Genomic DNA, 21,025 nt, shown 5'->3' with positions numbered 1-21,025 from the left:
AAGTTCCCTTCTGCTCAAACCAGTGTTTCCACTGCAAGGCTTCCCAGCCATCCCACTAGAGAAGCACTCTTGTCTGGGTTCAGCCAGCACTCTTCACCCAAAGCAACCCTGACAGAGTATTAAAAAAAATAAATAAAAACCAAAAATCAAGCATCAAATACTGCCATTGCTACAACTCACAGAGGGGAAGGTGCAAGAGAGAATGCCAAACTGGAACCAAACCCTGGGACTCTGGCAGAAAGGGCGTGCTGGGGAAGGACAGCACCATGTGTGACACCAATCCAGCAAAGGCAGGCCACATCCAACTGGTGGCTGGATCCATACACGAGAGCCACGGATTGCCAGGTTCCATCAGAGCAGGAACTGGTTACTTGCTTCAAGGAAAATGATCTTCAGCGAGAAACAGAGATTTCTCCAACATCCCTAGTGCATGGGACTGCAAACAAAGCCACAGTACCACGTGGACAAGGAAAGAAACTAAAGATAGAAGACATGGCAGAGCTTGAGGATGACAAAGACTCCGGCACCAAACCAAATGAAGAGGTTCCTGGTCAGCCAGCTGGACCAATCTTATTTTTCACACATGCCCAATCACATGGGGAATCAGTAGGAAAAACAAGGAGTCCCTAGGTGACTCTGGCCTTCCCTATCGGCACAAATACTCAAGAGATACCCTGAGGCTCCCGCCTGTAAATTCTTTTGCAGTGCAATATCCAGAGACGTTCCAGTCTTTGGAAATGGCACACAGCAGCAGTATAAGTAAGGATTTGTTCTTCCAAAGAAGACAACCCATTTTATGCACGCCATCAAGAGAACTGTTTTTTCAGTTGGTAGCATCCTGCCTTAGGCAGGGCAATAGCCATCACCTCAGGAGGTACTGAAACAGGGGAGCAGAGCTGGCGAATGGAGTCAGGTCTAGGCAACAGTTCTTCCGTGAGTCGTTTCCACCCCTCTGTTCCACTTCCTTAACCTTATAAGCCACAGGAGAACAGGAGCTTCCACTGAAACTAGGCATGCTGACAGTGGCATGGGTGTTTCTCCAAAGAGCATTGTTATGCTCTTCAAAGGGAGCCTCTGGGGACATTATATTCACAATGTGCACGGGTCAGGAGACCAGTCAACCGCTCATCTAGAAGGGCAGTCTTCTCCCACAAAAGGAGTCGATTTTCCCCTGCATGCCCCTCTCTCTGCAAACACCACTGCAGAAATGCCCCCTCTGTTTGAAAGCAGTGGATTAGGTTTGCTAGAAGAAAGGAAATCAAGAAAGGTTCCTTCTGTTACAGGAAACTCTTTCATCAGTGAAAACGTAAACTCTTGTCTCTTTTTACTATGTGTTTTCAGGCTCCCCATTAGACTGCCCTTTCACCACATTCCTTGCCATGTTCCTTGCCATCCATTCCAAGCATGGTGCCAGTCCTCGGCATGAAAACCACGAGAGTGCACGAGGCTGGGCCCTCCACAGGTCCAGAAGACAGGCTGGCACCCCTTCGGCAGCATCCCCAACCACCCCCAAGGGTAAGGGATCTGCTCATGGGACAGCTGGTGCATACATGCAGCACGGCCCCTTCGCCGTTCAACAACAGGGCTGTGGAAGGAGGGCTGCATCACAGGGTGAATGCACAGGGTGGCAGAACTGACGGCACTGACCAGGCATTCTTGCAAGGGCCAAAGAACTTGTGCAGTGGTTTAAACTTCCTTCTTCTTAGAGACTCCTTCCTTCACCAGCATAGCACAGAAAGCAGGGGTCTCTCAGTGCTGTCCAAACTGGTTGTTCCAAGGACAGTTCCCACATGGAGAACCGCAGCTTGTTCTCCTGCCAGCTCACAGCCCAGGAATGCATGGCCCCCAGCACACCTCAGGTTACAGCCTCTGCACCAAGGACAAGCAATAAGAGCGTTTAGATCATCATCAACTGCATCATTCTCTCTCGCTAAAAGAGCTGAGCGAGGCTACATCCCACACTTCTCAGTCATGTAGCTCACCCAGTAGTTTCTTGATCTGCAGCTCTGAAGGTTGCCACTTGAGAGACCTGCCTCCCATTTCCAAGAGGCACCATGATGCCAGATGGCTATACAGGTGCAGTCACTTCTGCAGCTCCTGGGACCCCCAGGGGGATTAGCATGACACCTGGATTTTCTGGGAGAGCACAGTGGGGTACAACAATCAGAGAAGGCTAAGCCAAGGCAGACAAGCAGCCTAAGTCCCAGGTTTGCCACCTCCACTCCCCAGATGGTGTAAAGCACTGAGGTGTCTTCCCTCAGCCAAGGTTGGAAAGAACTGGACTGCAGGTCACAGATACCATGGAGTGGGAAGACAAGAGACTATAAAACGATCTCTGAGAAATCTTTCCAATGGGTTTCTTCCTCCTTCAGTTCTCTACAGCTGATGTGCTGTCACTACCTTTGGGTTTGGATTTAGACCTGAAGGAGAAGCGCTTGATGAGGCGATGAGAAAAGCTACCAGCTTTCTTCCTGGTGACAGAGTTGGCAGTTACATTAGACAAGTCGTCATGTGACTGGCTCAGGCCCACTTCCTTCTGCTTGCTCCTTCTCCGGAAGATGAGCTTGGTACCACTCCGAAGAAAGCCAACTGCAGAGACAGAAAGGAAGGAGACAAACCATGAGAGCGTCCTGCCCTGGCCAGTTTCAGGGACAGTAACACACCTGGCCATTCTCAGATATGCAGCAAAGACCTCTCCACCCCAGGTGGTAGAAGTCACCAGTAGTCTGCAAATCCCAGCTCCCAAATGCAAGGCAAAGTCTCTGTTCATGACAGACTGCAATGCCAACAAGCTGATTCACTATGCATTCCATCACATGTTCCCTCTGCATAAACTTCCTTTTACACAACATCTTCCCCTCACTGGAAATATGCAGAATTGTAATAGAAAGTTAAGATCAACATGAATGGAAAATGAATATGAATACCTGAATGTGAAGATCCCGAGAGGAACGCACAAGGGGAAAAAGGCCCTCAGACTAGCCCGTCTCAAGGGCGCACAGATTAACTGATCATCAGGCCCCTGGAACAATTGCCTGTGGTTTCACAGGCCCAATCTGGAGGCAAATAATGCCAATGGCTCCTTATGACCCACACAAGCATGAGAGGATGGAGACACCAATTGCCATCAGTCTCAACTGGATCAGAAAGGCATTTTTAAAACTTGCACGCCATACAGCACTACAACGCTATTTCTCACAAGAGGGAGTTTGCTTTCTGTTTTCCCTCTCTTCTCCACCCACCAGGTCTCTCAAGAATCTGGGTTACACACCTTTCTATCCACTGACATGAAAACAAGGGGCCTCCACAATTCAAACTACACCTGGTTGTAACAGGGTACAACTGCCCAAAACTTGTCCTACTCTCATATTCCGAGCAATCAAGATTGTTATTTGCATTTGTTTACATAAGATGGTAGCTACATGAAAATGCTGTGGCTATGAGCAGACAAATCCAAGGTGTGCTATCCACCCAACTGCCACAAAGGAGGAAAGTCCAGAACAGCAGCTAGGTTGGGGCAGGCCTGCTCCATCATTTAAAAGTAGAGAGTTTGTGCGGAAATCCTACAGTACAACAGGTCAGAGGCAGTAGCTGCTTTGATATTAGCAGGGAAAGAAGGAGGGCATCAAGGCCCATACAACCCACATTGCTGGGCAGCCTGCATTTCCACACCAGAGGTGGCCAGATCAGAGGAGGAATCATTGTTTACAGACGTGCACCTGATCTGTGGATGTAGAGGTCATAAAGAGAAAACGGTTCTCTGATGTACACAAGCTGCACAGGGTTTCCATTTAAGAGAGCACAGAAATTGAAAAGGTTATAGGAATCGTACACCTACGAATAGAGGAATTTGGAACCACTCTAGTGGAAAGCAGAGGAGAGAGAGGGGCTCTTCCAGGCTCCAGTAAAAAGTTGCTCTTAGTCATGCCAAAAGCTGGCTGCGGACCCCATTCTTGGCTGGGGAACTCAGATGTCACTTCGTCCTTATGTACAACAGGCCAATGATAGCTACCATCTAACAGTTCATCTTACCTTTGTGATCTTTCAAGCTCCTGGTCTCAAGGGCTCCTGTGGAGCCAGTTTCAGACTCAACATCTTCCACTGATGGTCTTTCAGAGATGTCTGATCGCGTTGTCTCATCCAGCTCCTGACTGGCCCGTTGTCCCAACAGTGACGCTTCCAGCGGCTGTGACGATTCGGTATAATCATGCATCTGGTCAGCTGTGCCCTCTGCTGCAGAGTCTCCAAATGCTGTGGCTTCCAGGGATGCAGCATAACCCAGAGAAAGTGCCATTTCATCTTGAGCAATAGGTACCTGAAGGGGGAGTAGAAAGGCAGACAGACTTGGAGACAGGACCGAAAGAATTGCAATCATCTCCCTTCTGCCATCTACACCTACATACGGATGCTCCAGTTCTGATCATCAGGCGTCACCGATGCACAATCATCATTTTTTTGCTGAAACACTGCCAATTACAGAGCATTCTGCAGCACCTCCCTCACTCCCACAGTCAAGTTCAAGAACTCCTTATATTCTCTGTGAGGATCAAACACAGCTATGGCAGCAGGCTCCCTTTCTGAAGATGCCCTTTGTGAGCTCCCACTGGCAGCTGCCCTGCAGACTGGCAAGGTACCTTTTAACGCTTACTGGGAAGCCGCAAAAGGCTTCTGCTGAGCCAGTCATCTGTGTTGGAACCTTCCCAAACTGGTCCCTACAGGACAAGGTAGTTTCATGCATGCATTCCTAGAAACAACCTCCCAGACTGGAAATGCAGCTCTGATCTACCAGAGACCTTGGAAACTCCTGAGATGATCAGTGTGCTACGTTTTGTTGGTGTCTTCTTGGTAGTCTTGTTATTTGTCTCAGTTAGCTGCCTGATCGCCGTCTCGGCCACTGGATCCAAACCATTGGGCATATGGCCATCCCCTGAACACAAGAAAAATACCAATGCTTGGAGTAGCAAACTTTCAGCACAGGCAAAAGGTCGCTTGCTGACTGCAATACTTATAATAGGCAACTTACACGCACCCAAAGGTAGACAACAGAATTTATTACAGACCTGTCCAAATAACTCAAAGGAAGCTCTGTATAGCTAGCTCTTGGCTTTTTTTGGCATTTCCCACCAGGCATATCATTAAAATACCCCTCCCACTCAGTAAAGGTTTCCAAGAGTTTGGGCAGCCCTGGCTGTAAACTGTCAAAGCCGTTGCAGTGCTGTTTCAGACACAATCAGAGCCCAGAGTGCAGGGTGATCAAAGTTTTTTGGGTCCGGATAGCCTGTAAAGTTCTTGTCAAGCAAGGAAACACTCAGATTCACTGACTGGACAGCCAAAGCAGAATGTCCTATACCTGCCTCCACCTCACCACCAATCCTGCGGCCCTGCCTTCACTCAGGCACCTGGACATAACGTGTTTATATTTGCCGCAGCAAATATAAACATGTTCAGTGAACCACACTCAGTCTATCACTTTCCAAGAAACGCTAAAGAAAACAGTTACTTCACTAAGAGCCTCAAATTTCCAAGCACTTACGGCTATTGCTGGGCAAGGGGCCAGGAGGACAGCCAGTCTCCAAAAGCACAGTTGTCTTCTTTTCAGTCACTTCCACCTTAGAAGGCGACCTCGATGGTGAATCTTCATGGCAAAAGAGACACAGATACCAGTAAGTGGCAAGCTTAGGCAACTATGCTACTGTATTGTGGTCCCTCCACACAACCCCAAAAAGCCTCCATCGAGCGTGTGGAGATCCTGCAAGGCTGGCTCTGTAAGGTGTTGCGGCACAGAAGCAGTAAGAAGCCTATTGAGAAAACCATAGAACCACAGAATGGTTTGGGTTGGAAGGGACCTTAAGGATCATCTCATTCCAACCCCGTTTCCACTAGACCAGGTTGCTCAGAGTCCCATCCAGCCTGGCCTTGAGCACTCCCAGGGATGGGCAGCTACAGTGTCTCTGGGCAACCTGTGTCAGTGCCTCACCACTCTAACAAGCAAAGCTTTCTTCCTAATAGCTAATATAAATCTACCCTCCTTCAGCTTTAATCCATTCCCCCTCATCTTAACACTGTAAAGAGTCCCTCTTCAGCCCCCTTTAGGTACTGGAAGGCTGCTTGCTATAACGTCTCCCTGGAGCCATTATTCTCTTCTCCAGATTGAACAGCCCAAACTTTCTCAGCCTGTCTTCATCGGGGAGGTGTTCCAGGCCTGTGACCAACTTAGTGGCCCTCCTCTGGACTCACTCCATCAAGTCCATATCTTTTATACGGAGGGGGCCCTAGAGCTGGACACAATACTCCAGGTGAAATCTTACAAGAGCAGAGTAGAGGGGGAGAATCACCTTCCTTGACCTGCTAGCCATGCTGCTTTTGATGCAGCCCACGATACAGGTGGCTTTCTGGGCCACAATCCTGTGAAGCAGCTACTCACAGGACCTCATTCATGCCATTTCCCAGCCTCATCTCATAGAATATCCAGCACCACATTCATCAGGATGCAAGACTGCAAGTAGCAGCTACCCCTAGTAAGTAAGGTCAAGACACTTTCAGCTCCACATTCACTACATACAGCATAACTTCTTCAGCAGTGAAGGAAACAGAAGAAGAGTGGCTAAACACTCAGCCCAACATCACACGGAGGTTTATGTGACAGCATATGCGTTAGACTTTGACCATCAAAGGGTGTGAGAGAGGCTAATTCCTTCCTCATCTCCCTGCAAACACAGGGCTGCATCAATTCCCTCCCCTAGGGATATGCACAAGTTTCCAGCCAGCCACAAGACGCACAGGGAACAGCAAGGATGCCCGTGTTCTGACCCACAAGCCAAAAGCAACGCGTAAGGAGTCAGCCTGCAGTAACCACACGTGATGGCAAAACAGTTTTGCTACTACCTGCATGAGCTGCCTCAGGAGCATCGTTCCTAAGACTGTGCTGCCGTAGCAGCCACCTGCACAATATACCTGCTGCAGGCAGCCTCACCCAGTTTGCAGTCTGCCTTGGGCCGGGACTGAATCGTGGTGACAGTAGTCACAATGGTGCCATCGGGCATGATGGTCCGGTCCATCTCCACCTTCTTAGTAGGGGTGATGCTGGTTCGCAGAGACGCAGTGTGCTGAGCATTCAAAGAGGTGGGAGACTCCTGGAATAGCAGCTATAAAGAGTAAAGCACTGCTCAGAGAGGCTCTGTTTCCCCAGATAGAAAGGCAGGCATATCTGGGCAACAAAAGCTAGGGCTCCGGGTACTGAAGAGCCATCCCCACTACAGTGTCAATTCAAGAGGGACGCTCAGGAACTGAGGGTCAGGCAACATCCCTCCTTGGCATAAGGGTTTGCCAGCTCCCTGGGCCGAGTTCAGCCCCAAATATGCTTGTCTCCAGCTAGAGGCTCACATCATGAACACTTTCAGAGCATACATTAGTGCAGAGCTTGTGGAGTTGTGAGCTCACCTCCAGTGTAATGGTAGCTTCAGCTGTCAGTGACTGCCCAGCTCCTGGGGCCAGTGAGCAGACGTGTCTTCCAGATGGTCGTTTGCCCAAAGAATCAATCAAAAGTGTGGCATATGCCAGCAGCACATCTGCAAGAAGGAACAAGAAAATGAAACACAAAATGACCTTAGCACCTCAGATATCTCCCAGGCATCTCCCTGCTCTTGGGAAGCAGCCCCACGGGTCAATAAAGCAGATCCCCACAACATTGCTAGCTCCCAGGTTCAAGAGGGAGAAAAGGCAGGCAGCACTCCACCGCTCCTCTTTAACAATCCAGAAATCAACTCCCTTAAAAAGGTGGTCATTGTGTGGCCTCCATCAAAAATAGATGCTACAGTTGGTCCCTGAGTACAAATGAACAGAGTTAAGAGCCTTCTGCAAAGTTCTTCTGATACACGGGACATGCCTCTAACTGCTTCAGAGCGGAGACGGGCAGGCCACAGGAATCTCCTAGTTCAAGTCAGACTCAGACCATCTTGGTAAGAAAACCAGAACTGAGTTACTTCACGCAGACAGATGCTCACATAAAGCTGGATTACGAAAAATCCTTTGCAGAGTTCATCGCACATCGTACCGACACAGCACTACCACAAGCTTAAAGCACAGTAAGTCCCTTAGGCATTTTTGTCTCCCCATCTTACAACCCATCTTATGGTTGCCCATACTCACTTCCCACTCCGTTGCTATTCCCCAGCACCTGTAGTTTCAGCTCTTTGCTTTTAGGCCCCAACTCCCTGTTGAAACAGAAAAAGACGGGCTGCTGTTAGGCACTGTTTCCAAAGTGGCCACGGAGCAAACAACTCCATTCTGTATCTTCTCTCCCTCAAATCTCACATGCCTCATCACCTTCTCCAAAGCTCCAGTATGCGTGCACTGCTTTGGAGGACATGTGTAGGGCAGAAACTACACAGAAGAGAACTCTGTTTTGTGTCCCCTGCAGGGCTGTGTAGGCTGCCAAAGGAAGTTGAGAGGGCAATCTGTCTGGAACGCTGAGAGTTACGTTACAGCCCTCCTGTGCCTGCTGTTCCCACAATCAGCTCTTCAGCCCACCCAGTTAAAACACAAGAGTGTCCACAATAGCTGGAAATATGTACACGCAGGCTGGGGCCACTTGCTGGAAGCAGCAACATCAGCACAGGAGCAGCACAAACAGACATTGCCTTCTGATGCCAGACTCCACCTCTGCACCAACCGCAACTGTTATTGCAGTGTGGGAATGACACTCAGAGACTGTGCCAGTCTGGAAGCAGGACAGACACTTACAGAAAGAGCTCCTCGTTCCACTCCATCTCTCCTGCAGCACTGGCACTGCCAGCTGTCATCGGCCTTGTCCACTTCTGCTGCGGGGGGCTGTCTAGCTCTGCTACACAGCATATCTCCCCAACTCCTGCAACAGAGGGACAGAGGGCATGCATGCACTCGTCAGCGTGAGGCACTGGTTCAGCAGACACACGCCCCTCTTTTCCATTCAAACCCACCCAAAACATCCACTCACTCCAATCTCACCACCTGCGCACTTGCCCCTGTGGATCAGCAATGTTTTCACGCTTACCTCCCTTCCCCTGGCAGCCCAAGTTCAGCACTCGAAGATTCCGGAGCAACAGCTTAGAACCCAGAGGGGCTGCTGCTACTCCGGACGGGGACTCTCGAGTCAACTTATTGCTGGGTACCTGAGGAATGACGAGAGCGAGACCGATGCCTTTATCGTTCACTCGTCAGCAGACAGCAGCAAGATGCATGACGTTGGTCCTCGTATCTACTAAGTAGCTCCTCACACCAACACAGGAACACCCACAAAGCCATCCAGAAATGCTGCAGGTTTCCCAAGCTATCAAGCTCCGGTGGGCCCTCGTGTTATGTCAGGTGGGAAGTTTAAAGCAGACAGAAAAGGAGACAAGCAAGAACAAGCTTGCTGGCTGCCAGACAGTCAACTGACAATGACAAACCATGGACCATTCCATGTCTGCAAAGGCTACCCTGGACAGAGCCTTGGTGTTCAGGGCAAGGGAGACTGCCAAAACAGAGACGAGTCTCAGGCGGTCTGGCTCCAAAACAACACGACCAACAATCAGCACTCAAGAAACAAGGCACAGAGTTGCCCTTTGAAGCAGTTTCTAATTATCCCTATGCCCTATGTTGCAGAACCCCAACTCCTATGACAGTGCGGGTCAGGATTCAGCTGTCGCCCAGAAGTGAGACTCAACCCTTGGATTTCTGCCTGAACCTCAGCCCTCGGAAGTGTCCTGGGGCCTGAGTTTGAGGCACAAGGATGACAGGAGGAGAGTGCCTTACCGCACTGGCTCCAGCGGTGCAAGCCATCAGGTTCACGGTCATGGCTGGTTGTGTGCTGACAATGGTATCCTCGATCAGATCCCTTATCGTGGACAGATCCACTCTCCCTTCATCCTTCTCTCCACAAATCAAGAGGAAATGCAGGAAAGTCATAAAATACCAACACATTTTCTCCTTTTACAACTACAACTGCCTCCCAAGCCTCTATGGTATTACACAGTCTTTCTCCTAGTAATAACCTCCCAGATACTCTTTCTGTATCCCATAGTCACTCTCCCCAGTGAGCTTCCGTGTAGTAGCTGCATGCAAATGCAAGCTTTCTAAATGAGACAAACTAGGGCTCTACATCTGTAGTCTACCCGTTGTAAATTTTTACAATACAACTCTTATAGTTTGTCACATCCTCACTACCTCACAAAATGGCACTATTGCACTACTGGGAAAACTGACACATTCCTACTTCTACTTGGAATAAAGGTGTCAATAAAACAAACAAATCAACCAACCTATCTGAATCACAGAAGAGCAAGCACACCCACATTCAGCTCATTAAACCTCTAACACCCATGGGTTCTCCACATTAATTTCTCAAGAAAACCCCAAACAAACACAACAACAAGCAAACACCACCTCACACACTCCTCACACACACACAAAAGTGCCAACCCAGCTCATTTTGCAGCTCTACATCTGACAATAGCAGGAGGAACCTACAGAGACAGAAAGCCTTCAACAGATATTGGTACTGCTTCAGCCCTCTTGAAGATGTGCTGTTTTGACACAGCTGAGCTAGTATCGATTCCAGGGTGAAAGAATCCTCTCCCTAAAGGGCCACAGCAGCAAGCTGCCAACCTTCCCCCTCCACAGGAGAATTTCTCCCAGCTCGACACTGTTTCTACTGCTCCCTCCCTTCCTCCATCAAGGTCAGCCTCCCCCCATGCGCCACTCACCTCAGGAAGCTGAAGTCTTGGAAGAACCAAAAGGTCCAAGTCTGGTTTGTCCTTGAATGTCCATGACACCAGGAGACCCTCATTCTCTCTCTCCTCCAAGTGGATCTCCACCTGGCTCAGAACAAATACTCATAATCAGGAACAGTTTCTGGTTTTATTACGTGCTTTTTGCCCCACTTCAAAATCAGTGATTGAAAGGCGCTCTCACCAATGCAACAGTAAGACACAGAACATAAGAACAAAAGTGCTCCCAGGCCTACAGGATAAAGCAGCTGCAGAAGCCTCATTGCTCCACAGCAAGATCTGGCTTCCTCACTACCGTTAAGTAACCAACAAGAGGTGCATAGAACAGGAAAAGCAGAATTGGGAATACAGTACTTGAAGTATTCCAACAGTCAGGTATATGGTAATCTAACCAGCATTTCCTAAAGCAGCAGCAAGATCTCAATTAGAGTACCACATGCAATTCTGTACAAGAACAATCAACCCAAGACTTCAGCAGGTGCAGACAAGGAAACCTAGAAAACGCTAGTGAGTAGGGGAGCAATTGGATGAGATGTGAGAAAGGGGACTTTCAAAGATGAAAAGCAACTGCAGTTGCTGCACACAACTAGGTTGGCAGCAGGCACACTAAATACTGAGCAGAGAGAGGAGCTATTTAAATTACCACAAAACACAGGCACAAAATAAAACTGGGATGATCTGGAATATACATTAAAATTATAATAAGGTTTCTGAGACCAAAGGGGTTCCACAACAACTTTCCAACTGCAATACCTGCAATAGCATGGGATTGGCTTCTGCTACCACCGAGTTACTTCTAATCTCACCGTGATTCTTTTTTTATTACTATTATTTATTTATTTATTTTGCTATAGTGCAAATGAATGCAGTCTCCACACAAGATACCATGCCCAGTGTCTCATCCTTCATCACGATGGGAACAAAATCACATTCCAGAGAATCAAATCCAGCCAGAGAGTGACTATGGAGTTATCATCCTTTGTGATTTCACACAGCTTCTGTTCTGGAAGAAGCATCTCCGATATTCAACACACAGATAAAAGCTGTATCGTGCTCTTGTGAATGTAATAAGAGGAACACTGACAAGTAAACTACTCCTCACAATGGATTTCTTTTTCACACCGACTACCAGGACACCACCATACTTGTACATATGGACAGGACACACCTTTACCTATCCATTATGTCATGAGAGGAACTGAATTTTCTGGACTTCTTAAATAGCCACTTAAAAACACATCATAGAATGCTGTCATGCCTCAAAACTCTCAGGATTTTCTTACAGCTATGTTTCATAGCCAAAATCTGCAGAACAAGACTCGGAAAACAGGACTGGGCATGTCGAAGGGGAATATCTGCCACTTCACCAAATATTAGTGACAGCACGTTGCTTCTTCTAGCCCAGTGATGTCTTTATTTGCGCTAAATCTGGTCCTCTTTCCTCGATCAGTGTGGGACTGGATGAAAGAATAAGGCCAATGTCTAACTTCTTACAGTTTTTACCTGAGCCTGCATCACAGCCAAAGTGACATGATAGGTGTCCACAGAAACAGCAACTGGGGACTGCTGAGTAACAGAGACAGGGAATTTCACAGCTTCAGCTGACAGATGGCAGCACAGCACCTACGGAAAAGAGACGAGTTTCTACCCCAGCAAGAGGCAGTTAAGTTACTCTCCCCAGGTTCCATACTGTGAACCTGCCACTTCAGACTCTGTACATGAGGCAGTAAGGACAAATTGGTGACAGTAGCTCTCATCTCTGCTCCACTGTAGGAGATGATGTTTGGGCTCAACATCCATACAGCCCATCTCACCGACACATCTCCCCTCCCCGAGCTCTCCCAGAGCTCAATGAAGTATAGTCCCAGAGCCTCTGAACAGGAGACAGGCCTCCAAACTCTACAACAGACCTTGCCCAAGACTTCCTCGGTCCCACCATCCCTGTCACAAAAGTCTCAGCAATCTCCATAGAACACACCACCAGTCAAGGGAGAAACCCCACACAGTACAATTCAGAACAGCAAAGCCTTACCATGCTGTGGTCTAACTGGCCCTTGCACGTCACACAACTTATATTTGCGGTTGGTGGTAACTGAGGACCCTCTTCAAATGTGATCTGCACTGAACTCTACAAAGAGAAAACTCTGTTAGTTCCCAATAGTCAGAGTAGTCCAGATAGTTTCAAAGAGAACGAATGATTCTGATGTGGGAATCCAGAGATGCTCCAGTCTGTTTTCACAAATCCAGCCAGCACACAAAACCATCCCACCACAATGCAATGCTACCCACCTCGGCTTGTCCGTACAGAGAAAAGAAACAAAGTCTCCATTTAACGCTCAAAGTCACAAATGCTATGTTAATTTCAGACAGATAAGCCCAAATGAGAATGGAAAAATTGTTCTGGATAGTAGGTCAAGTGTGTTAACCCGTCTCCATTGCAGAAGTTTTTCTGTTTCTCCTCTCTCTCCCCCCTATGCTAATCCTGCTCCAAAGAAAGAAAAATACCAAACCACCACCACCAAAACAAAAAATCCCCTAACTAAATGAACAGTTAACTACAACAAAATCCACACCCCCAGCATATGGTACATCAGCTCCTCTGCTCAACTTGTTCCTTTTTTCCATCCTCCCCTGGTTTATTAGATTACAATCTCCACTATGGAGGGACCTCTTCTTCATTTGAGGACTTCCCCACATGCCCATATTATAGGGATGGTACTAAACGAAGAATTCTCCTCGAAAAATACAAGACCAAGATTAAGAGTTGAGAGCATCCCTGAACAAAACCTAGCCCTCAGAGATTCCCTCTGCTCACAAGGGACAAAAAGAGAGAGAAAGCGGGCAATCTGGGCACTAGAGTAAGACTTTACGTGAATTCTAAATTCTGGAACTTAAAAATTCAGGTAATTTTTGTAAGAATCTGAGTAATTCAGCATGTGACAGAAAAGCACAGTATATCAGGTATGGGCAACTTCTGACACTTCGATCGGCATTGTGAATAGGGGCATGGAAGCAGACAGAGGGTGTGTTTCCTTGCGGGGTGGGGGAGGGCACTTCACACTGAATCTAGCCTAAAATTTGTCACTTTGTCAAAAGGGGAGACATTTTTCCTTTTTCTTGCCGGAAAAAGTTTGCATCCTTCTTCAAGGTTTTGACTGCTCGTTCTTCAAACATGTTGGCCTCATGCTAACCTTTTTTACCTCTATATTTTCCTATACAACTTAACAGAAATGCACCCCCTTCCCGTTCACACGACAGAAAAAAAAAAAAGGAGACTACAACACACTTTGGAGCGCTTTGGACCACAGCTTTTTGTGGGCACTAAGCCCCTGCCTTGCAGGCAATATAAGCTATAAGCAATTATTTCCACATGAAAATCAGCTAGGTATGTTCTTCTTCATGAACGCCAAAACTACACATCAGTATAAAAGTAATATTGGGACATTAAAGAAAATAAATACCAGAAAAATGTTTAAGAAATTGCTGTGGAAACTTCAGAGTGGCTACAGCAGCCTGGCTCCCCACAGCTGGCCAGGCTTCTGCCCCAAACCGGGCTACACGAGCGCGGTACCGGAACTAGCAGGAGCGACGCCCTGGTCCGCGCAGGCCGAGCCGAGCCGCCCGCAAGGCTCCCAGTGCCTGACGGCTCCTCTGGACAGGGAGGGGCTGCTCCGGCACCAGCGAACAAAGGGCGGGCGGGCTGGCAGACCCACCTCAGCTCAGCTTCGCTCCCCTCGCCGCCGCCGCCCCCCGCCCTCCCCCGACCGGGCCCCGCCGTACCCCGTGCCGGCGTGCCTGGCTGTTGAGGGCTCGCACCCAGGCCCGCTGCCACTGCTCCCGCAGGGACCGAAGGGCGAGCAGCGCGACGAGCAGCGCCCGGGCCCCGGCCTCCTCCGCCGCCGCCCCGCGCCGCCGCGGCACACGCAGGGCCGCGGACCGCCAGTACTGCAGCAGCCAGGCGGCCACGGTGAGCAGCGAGGCGGCGAAGAGCAGCACCAGCGCGGCCCAGCCCAAGTCCGGCCCCATGGCGCGGGAGGTCAGGGCATGGCTGGCGAGCAGCCCGGCGTGAGCGGAGGAGAGGCGGCGCCGCCCCACTCACGGCTCCGGGCGCACGTGGCCCCGCCGTAGCCCCGCGCGCGCGCTCCCGCCGCCGCCGCCTCCTTCCTTCCTTCCGCCCAGGGCGAGCGCTGCTCCCGGCGCAGAGCTTTGCTGCGCGGGTCAGGGAGGAGCCGCACGGATTCCGGCGGCGGGCACAGGCGCGGCCAGAAGCCCTCCCGCTCCCGGCCGGCGTCCGACCAAAGCCCCGAGCCGGCGAGCAGCTCACGCCAGGGCCAAAGCTGGCGCGTCCGCCCCCGATAGGCCGCGGGGGCCTCACCCAGCCGGCACCGCCCCTGTAGCGCCCGGCCGGTGAGGTGGCGGTAGGCGTCCCCGGCTCCGTGCCCTTGGCAGGGGCAGCGCCCGCCACGGCTATGGCGGCCTTGCCCGCCGTGCCCCTCCTCATCAACCTCGGCGGGTCGCTGCTGGGCTTTGCGGCCACGCTCACGCTGATCCCGGCCTTCACCGACCACTTCCTCGCTGCGCGACTCTTCGGAGAGGACCTCAACAAGGCCTCACGGCGGCCCGTGTGAGTAACGCTGCTTGCCAGAGCTGCCCCGCAGGGCCAGCCCAGGCCCGGCTGACTCCCCGCTCTGCCTTCCTTCCAGCCCCGAAGCACAGGGCGTCATCAGCGGTGCCGTGTTCCTGATCATCCTCTTCTGCTTCATCCCCGTGCCCTTCCTGAGGTGCTTTGTGGAGGAGCAGTGTTCAGCCTTTCCTCACGACGAGGTGAGGCTTGCCTGGCGCAGCGAGCGCGGCAGGCTCAGGCCGGGAGCAGCCACCGGTGACCGGCGTCCTGTTCTCTGTCCTGCAGTTCGTGGAGCTCATCGGTTCGCTCCTTGCCATCTGCTGCATGATTTTCCTGGGCTTTGCAGATGACGTTTTGAACCTGCGCTGGCGCCACAAGCTGCTTCTTCCTACCATGGCTTCCCTCCCACTGCTCATGGTTTACTTCACCAACTTTGGGAACACGACCATTGTGGTGCCTAAACCCTTCCGGATGCTGCTGGGCATGCACTTGGACCTGGGTGAGTTATGAGTCACCAGAAGCCATCATCCAGCTGGTGAGCAATTGGTGGAAAGGATCACCTGAAGCACTGTGTGCTGCAGAGGGAGCAGACAAAGGATTTGGTTAAGTAACCAGTGAAAGGGTGGAACTCCACCCACTAAATATTAGGCTGAAAGAATATCCAGAAACGCAGCACACATTCAGTTGTGAATAGATTCCCATGATTCTGGCAATACAGGTGTACACGGCCTCTAGTTGCTAACACCAGCAGGACTGAGAGACGGAACCCTGCAGCCTGCCCCCGTGGCGCAGCAGTTTGCTGCAGTCACAGTGCTGTATGTACATGTACACATGATGGCCAGCTCATAGGAGAAGAAACAATCTATTTGCAAGCTACCACAACCAGAACTCACTGAGATCATTAGGTAAAGGATTGTTGTACAAAGCAGGAAATGAGAGCTTTGGTGAATTGGCCCAGGGCCTGCTTTGCCTGCCAGTACTAAAGCATTTGGTTTGCTCTGATCTGTAGGTATCCTCTACTATGTGTACATGGGCATGCTGGCAGTGTTCTGCACCAACGCCATCAACATTCTCGCTGGAATTAACGGGATTGAAGCAGGACAGTCACTGGTGATAGCTGCTTCCATTATCGTATTCAATATTGTAGAATTAAACGGTAAGGAAAATAACATACATTTGTGGGTACAAAAAGCAAAGGAATCCTAGACTGCAATATCTCTTACTCATAAAAATCAACCAGCCCTGTCTTATCACAAACAAACACATGTTTTTCTTTCTTCTATAGGGGATTATCGAGATGATCACATTTTTTCTCTCTACTTCATGATTCCCTTTTTTTTTACCACGCTGGGCCTATTTTACCACAACTGGTAAGAGGAAGGACATCAGAGTTTATTTGGAAGCATCCTTTCCCTCTACTTTCTCCCTTTTCAAACACACAAACCGCTTAATATGCAGATAGGATGCTGGAGCGTAGATAGGTTTCTTGCCAGAACTGAGCACAAAGCATTTACGCGGTGGTAGCTTTTCTTTTGATTAGAGCAATTGTGGTCCCACCAGCACACCCAAATCCTCAGAGTCAGAATATACTCCCTTGCATGCCTCACTGGCCATCTTTTCATACCATATTCTCTACAAGTCAGATGGTGAGTCCCAGTTCTGCAATTCTTAGAATAAATACATACAGTTGTTTTTACTGTGTAGATCATCCCTCTTGACCCCTAACCTGTGATGTGGGCATACAAAGTAATTTGCATGGAAACAGTAATCATGACAGACCTTTGCTTTTCTGCCCCATGGATTGCAGGTACCCATCTCGAGTGTTTGTTGGGGACACCTTCTGCTACTTTGCCGGCATGACCTTTGCTGTGGTGGGGATCTTGGGGCACTTCAGCAAAACAATGCTGCTTTTCTTCATCCCACAAGTGCTCAACTTCCTCTACTCATTGCCTCAACTCTTCCACATCATTCCTTGTCCCCGTCACCGGCTGCCAAGGTAATGTACCTGAGTGACCTATAGTGGTACCGCAGATTGTGTCTTTTATCTTCAACACCAGCTGAGAAAGGTGGTGATAGGTGTTCTTTTTAAAAGCCATCAAAGTATGTTATCTAGTTAAAAGGTAACCATCTCACTCTGTCAGCTACAGTCCAATCATACTGTAGACATTTCCCAGAAAAGTGAACTTTTCTGACCACCCCACTCCTCAGATACAGACAAATATTTTTAACAATATTAGAATATGATGATCCCAAACTACAAGATTGAGAGAAGTTGACACAGGATGCTTTTAATGCTGTTGTACTGAGATCTCCTAAGATTTCATAGTAGCAAGCATTCTGCAGCACTATGCCATGTCAGGTATTGTCTCTGCAGATGTTAGATTCTTCTATTTTAGTCTTTAAACTATACAGCTTTATGCATATATTGGTACAGGGGAGGAGGAGTCTCCTCTGCTCCCTCTGAGGGACTAGGTATCAGCGTCTGTTGTTAAGTGCGTTGGGTTATTCTTGTTTTTTCCACCACTGGATTTCTTTCTCTGCTACTCAGCTGTGGATCTAAGTCTGCGTACATAGGGATGGATGTCTCTGTCTTATTTTATCTGGGCTAAATCTTTAATGTTTCTTTTAGGCTTAACCCTGGTACAGGAAAGTTGGAGATGAGCTACTCCAAATTCAAAACTAAGAGCCTCTCTGCCCTAGGAGCAAACATTCTGAAGGTAATACCCAGAAAACATTCAAAATTCCGATGCAAAATTTTGAGGCAGTGGTCCCATGCAAGAGGAGCAAGATGGGAGGGAACGCAAAACCTCTGAGTTCAGTAGTTACTTCCTAGCTCAAATCCAGAAGAAAATATTCTGCTTAGTCTGTTACCATCCCTAATGGTCACTTCATTGTTTTAATAATCAGTCTTTCAGAACAACCACACATAGCACTGTCCCAGGACCATCATAAATCTGTTCTGTCTTTTTAGTAAGAATATAGGCCAGATTTCAGGGATGGTACAGCAAAAGGGCTCTTGAACAAAACCAAGCCAGTGAGCACCAAACATACCTGGTGAAATATTGTGCAATATTTCTTTCCCCAGGTAGTCAAGATCTTGCATGTAGTAGATGTGAGGAGTGGAATGGATGAAGATGGCGAATACACTGAATGCAATAATATGACACTTATTAACTTTGTCATAAAGCTTATTGGACCCACCCAGGAGCGAAATCTCACTCTTCTGTTGCTACTCATTCAGGTCAGACAACGGGTTCCTCCGGTAGAAAGATGTACTCTGCAGTGGAAACAGATCCAAGTTAGTCTCAAGAGTTTTAAGGGGAAAGGGGGAAGTACAGTATTGTGCTCTTCACACAAAATGCAGTTGAGCTTAGGGAGAATCAGAGGCTTACACAGCTCAAGGAGGAAGCAAATTCACACACACACCTCCCTGTTCATTGAGAGCTTATAAAAACAAAGTCCCTAGGTTAGCTTGAGGAAATTCCCAAGGCACAGATTATTGGCTGCAAGAAAAACATGAGGACAGCAGAGTGCTTTGTGACTCTGACCCAGTACAGCCTTTCCGCATGTTCCTGTTTGTCAGTCATAGCAGATGAGAGTCTGGGAGTTATCTCTGACAGGTGGACTTGTGTAAGGGTGGCACAAGGCTCAGCAGTCCCCGGAATCTGAGCAGGAGCATTTTGGAGCCACTAGGAGCACAAGGATAATACACCTCACAGATACTGCCAGAAGACAGGAAAGTACAGAACCCAGTCACAGCAAAGAATTCCTGACAGCACTTTATTGTAAGGATGCTGAATTGCAGCTTTGACATGAGGTATTTTCCATTACAAACCATATTATATTATAATATAGGCTCCTTAAGGAGGAATGAGTTATTCCCAACCATTCATTTCATCCACATGTTCTCAGAATGTGACTGTGTGCAGGCACATGCAGCAATCCCCCACTGATACCTATAATCTCAGAGAAAGAAATTAGGTCTGTGGATAGGCTTCTGCCATTTGTCTTCCTATACCTAAAAAATTTAACCTGTATGTTGCTATTTAATGAAATAAGGCATGCTGGAAAGCTTAGCAAATCCATATGGAAAGGAGGAATCTTACAGCCTGTGGACCATTCAACACTAATGTTTCTGTTGTATGTTTGATTTTTACCTAGGTCTTGGGCAGCACTATTGCATTTTCCATCCGGTACCAACTGGTGCGTTTGTTTTATGATGTCTGACTGGACTCTCAGGAGTAGGGGAAAGAGTTGTACCAGCCAGTCCATTTTCTCCAGTTGCTGATGAAATGATTCAACTGATCTTACTCCAGCCCCCTGGGAACCTCAGAACACCTGTCAAAACACAAGCAACTGCTCCATGTGGGCTAGTCTTGAACCATTTGTTTTGGGGTTTTTTGGTGCATCAAAGGCTTTTGTCCAATTCTGTTGATAGAAAGGGTTCACTATTCCTTGGACATCACTGTTACTGGGAACACCTTCCAGAGGGAAAGCAAATGACCCAAATGTCTACTGACAGCACTTGAGGGAAGTGGGAAAGATGGACTCTCTATACATCCAACAAGGATGTTGCTGTTTCTCAAGAGAGAAAACAGAAACTTTAAATTCTGTGAGACGCTGTAGAGCACAATAAGTAAACCAGATTCTGCTCCTGGCTTCTCCAGTCCTTTGGTTTGTGGACATAGAGTGACATGTTATAAACCATACTCAAAACTCAGAATGCTCCAAGAATAAAATAACTCACGGTACCCTTTCCCCTGCAGTGCTTTGCCTCGACAGTATTGACATGCAGTGAAACTGGGTTACATGATCCCTCCCTGTACCTTTCTACCCTGCTAGGGGGCTGATCATTTCTGCAGTTGACTCCCTCTTTTTTTGTGGCTACTGGGAGTGTTCCTTGCTGATGGGCTTTTAATTCTGATCATCATCTGCCTTCCTCCATGGAAGAGGACACATCTGGAACAGGCTAGCAGAGTAAGGATTGCTATGTCCTTAGACTAATATGGAACTGCAGGCTGCCATTGTCTTCTCATCAAATACAAATAATTACCTATATAATGGTATCTAGCACCATAGTTCAAGACAGAATTGCTACTTACCCAACAGAAAAAGGCTGTTTTTCTGGCTGTACAGCCATCGGAGCACCAGGTTAAAGATAAACGGCAGTGAAAAATGAAATAATGCAACAGCAAAAACAGGAATGCTGAGGTGGCTGAGTAGGAGTTGACAGGTCCAGTACCTTAATAGATGCAAGGCTGCTGCACCTTCGCACACCCATGTCCAGCCAGTAGCAAGATTTGGGATGTTTTTCCAGTATGCAAAAACACGTATGTCCAGTGGCACTGAGCAACAGAAACAACACACAGCACTCAAGCGTGGATGGCACAAGTGCCAAATCCTCTTCTTCTTCTCCAGTTTATAAGTCTACTAGTAGAGTATATTCATAAACACGTACACACGCACACAAACATTACAAAACCCTTCAGTACCTGGCCTTAAACATTCGTTCTGTCCAAAAATGTGCTGCTGGATTTCATGGCATGAGGGCATAGGGAGAGAAATTAATCTCTCTGCTCTGATCCAGTAGGCAAAGCCCAGACAGCCACCCCATTTTTTCCAGTAAGCTGGCTTAGCCCTACCTCCGGTAAGCATT

At 48.5% G+C, this 21,025-nt stretch overlaps 2 protein-coding genes and 1 long non-coding RNA gene across 4 annotated transcripts in view; 1 reads left to right on the top strand and 2 right to left on the bottom strand.

The window, feature by feature from the left end:
* Window positions 1-622: 622 nt before the first annotated feature.
* C2CD2L (C2CD2 like) lies at window positions 623-14,856 on the bottom strand. 2 transcript variants are annotated; one of them, XM_027881446.1, is made up of 14 exons: window positions 14,526-14,856; window positions 12,778-12,873; window positions 12,249-12,368; window positions 10,722-10,832; window positions 9,772-9,888; window positions 9,032-9,149; window positions 8,743-8,866; window positions 8,149-8,213; window positions 7,441-7,568; window positions 6,974-7,145; window positions 5,534-5,635; window positions 4,794-4,927; window positions 4,033-4,315; window positions 623-2,589 (listed from the first exon to the last, which is right to left on the bottom strand). In XM_027881446.1, the coding sequence occupies exons 1-14, from the start codon at window positions 14,769-14,771 to the stop codon at window positions 2,369-2,371; spliced, it is 2,037 nt and encodes a 678-aa protein (XP_027737247.1). In that variant the 5' UTR covers window positions 14,772-14,856; the 3' UTR covers window positions 623-2,368. The 2 variants fall into 2 exon arrangements, with proteins under 2 accessions (XP_027737247.1, XP_027737248.1); XM_027881447.1 differs by having other exon boundaries at window positions 9,772-9,885; window positions 14,526-14,855.
* A 158-nt stretch (window positions 14,857-15,014) lies between these two features.
* DPAGT1 (dolichyl-phosphate N-acetylglucosaminephosphotransferase 1) lies at window positions 15,015-20,134 on the top strand. The gene is made up of 9 exons (XM_027881443.1): window positions 15,015-15,369; window positions 15,449-15,569; window positions 15,655-15,868; window positions 16,379-16,525; window positions 16,655-16,739; window positions 17,177-17,365; window positions 17,999-18,086; window positions 18,455-18,610; window positions 19,531-20,134. The coding sequence occupies exons 1-9, from the start codon at window positions 15,215-15,217 to the stop codon at window positions 19,594-19,596; spliced, it is 1,221 nt and encodes a 406-aa protein (XP_027737244.1). The 5' UTR covers window positions 15,015-15,214; the 3' UTR covers window positions 19,597-20,134.
* LOC114056327 overlaps window positions 15,783-21,025 on the bottom strand; it is a 6,036-nt gene continuing 793 nt past the window's right edge. Inside the window, exons 2-4 of the long non-coding RNA XR_003570980.1 lie at window positions 20,612-20,796; window positions 18,421-18,646; window positions 15,783-15,944 (exon numbers count right to left, since the gene is read on the bottom strand). This is a non-coding gene — a long non-coding RNA (uncharacterized LOC114056327). The remainder of the gene's footprint in view (window positions 15,945-18,420; window positions 18,647-20,611; window positions 20,797-21,025) is intronic.

The sequence above is a fragment of the Empidonax traillii genome, unplaced genomic scaffold (assembly GCF_003031625.1).
Source record: "Empidonax traillii isolate 1590-97213 ecotype Southwest subspecies unplaced genomic scaffold, ASM303162v1 scaffold87:size1256882, whole genome shotgun sequence".
In the NCBI taxonomy this organism is placed as follows: domain Eukaryota; kingdom Metazoa; phylum Chordata; class Aves; order Passeriformes; family Tyrannidae; genus Empidonax; species Empidonax traillii.
Note: the sequence above shows the minus strand (reverse complement) of the source record. Positions and strands in the feature narration are given on the sequence as shown.

Bases quoted from the DNA above. Each gene is read 5' to 3' on its own strand.
- C2CD2L (XM_027881446.1), bottom strand. From the start codon at position 14,771: ATGGGGCCGGACTTGGGCTGGGCCGCGCTGGTGCTGCTCTTCGCCGCC. The intron at 10,833-12,248 runs GTAAAAACTGTA...GTTCTGAGCCAG, and splicing joins TGGCTGTGATGCAGGCTCAG to GTGGAGATCCACTTGGAGGA. The intron at 8,867-9,031 runs GTAAGCGTGAAA...CCTCTGTTGCAG, and splicing joins GGGCTGCCAGGGGAAGGGAG to GAGTTGGGGAGATATGCTGT.
- DPAGT1 (XM_027881443.1), top strand. From the start codon at position 15,215: ATGGCGGCCTTGCCCGCCGTGCCCCTCCTCATCAACCTCGGCGGGTCG. The intron at 15,370-15,448 runs GTGAGTAACGCT...CCTTCCTTCCAG, and splicing joins AAGGCCTCACGGCGGCCCGT to CCCCGAAGCACAGGGCGTCA. The intron at 16,740-17,176 runs GTAAGAGGAAGG...CATGGATTGCAG, and splicing joins GGCCTATTTTACCACAACTG to GTACCCATCTCGAGTGTTTG.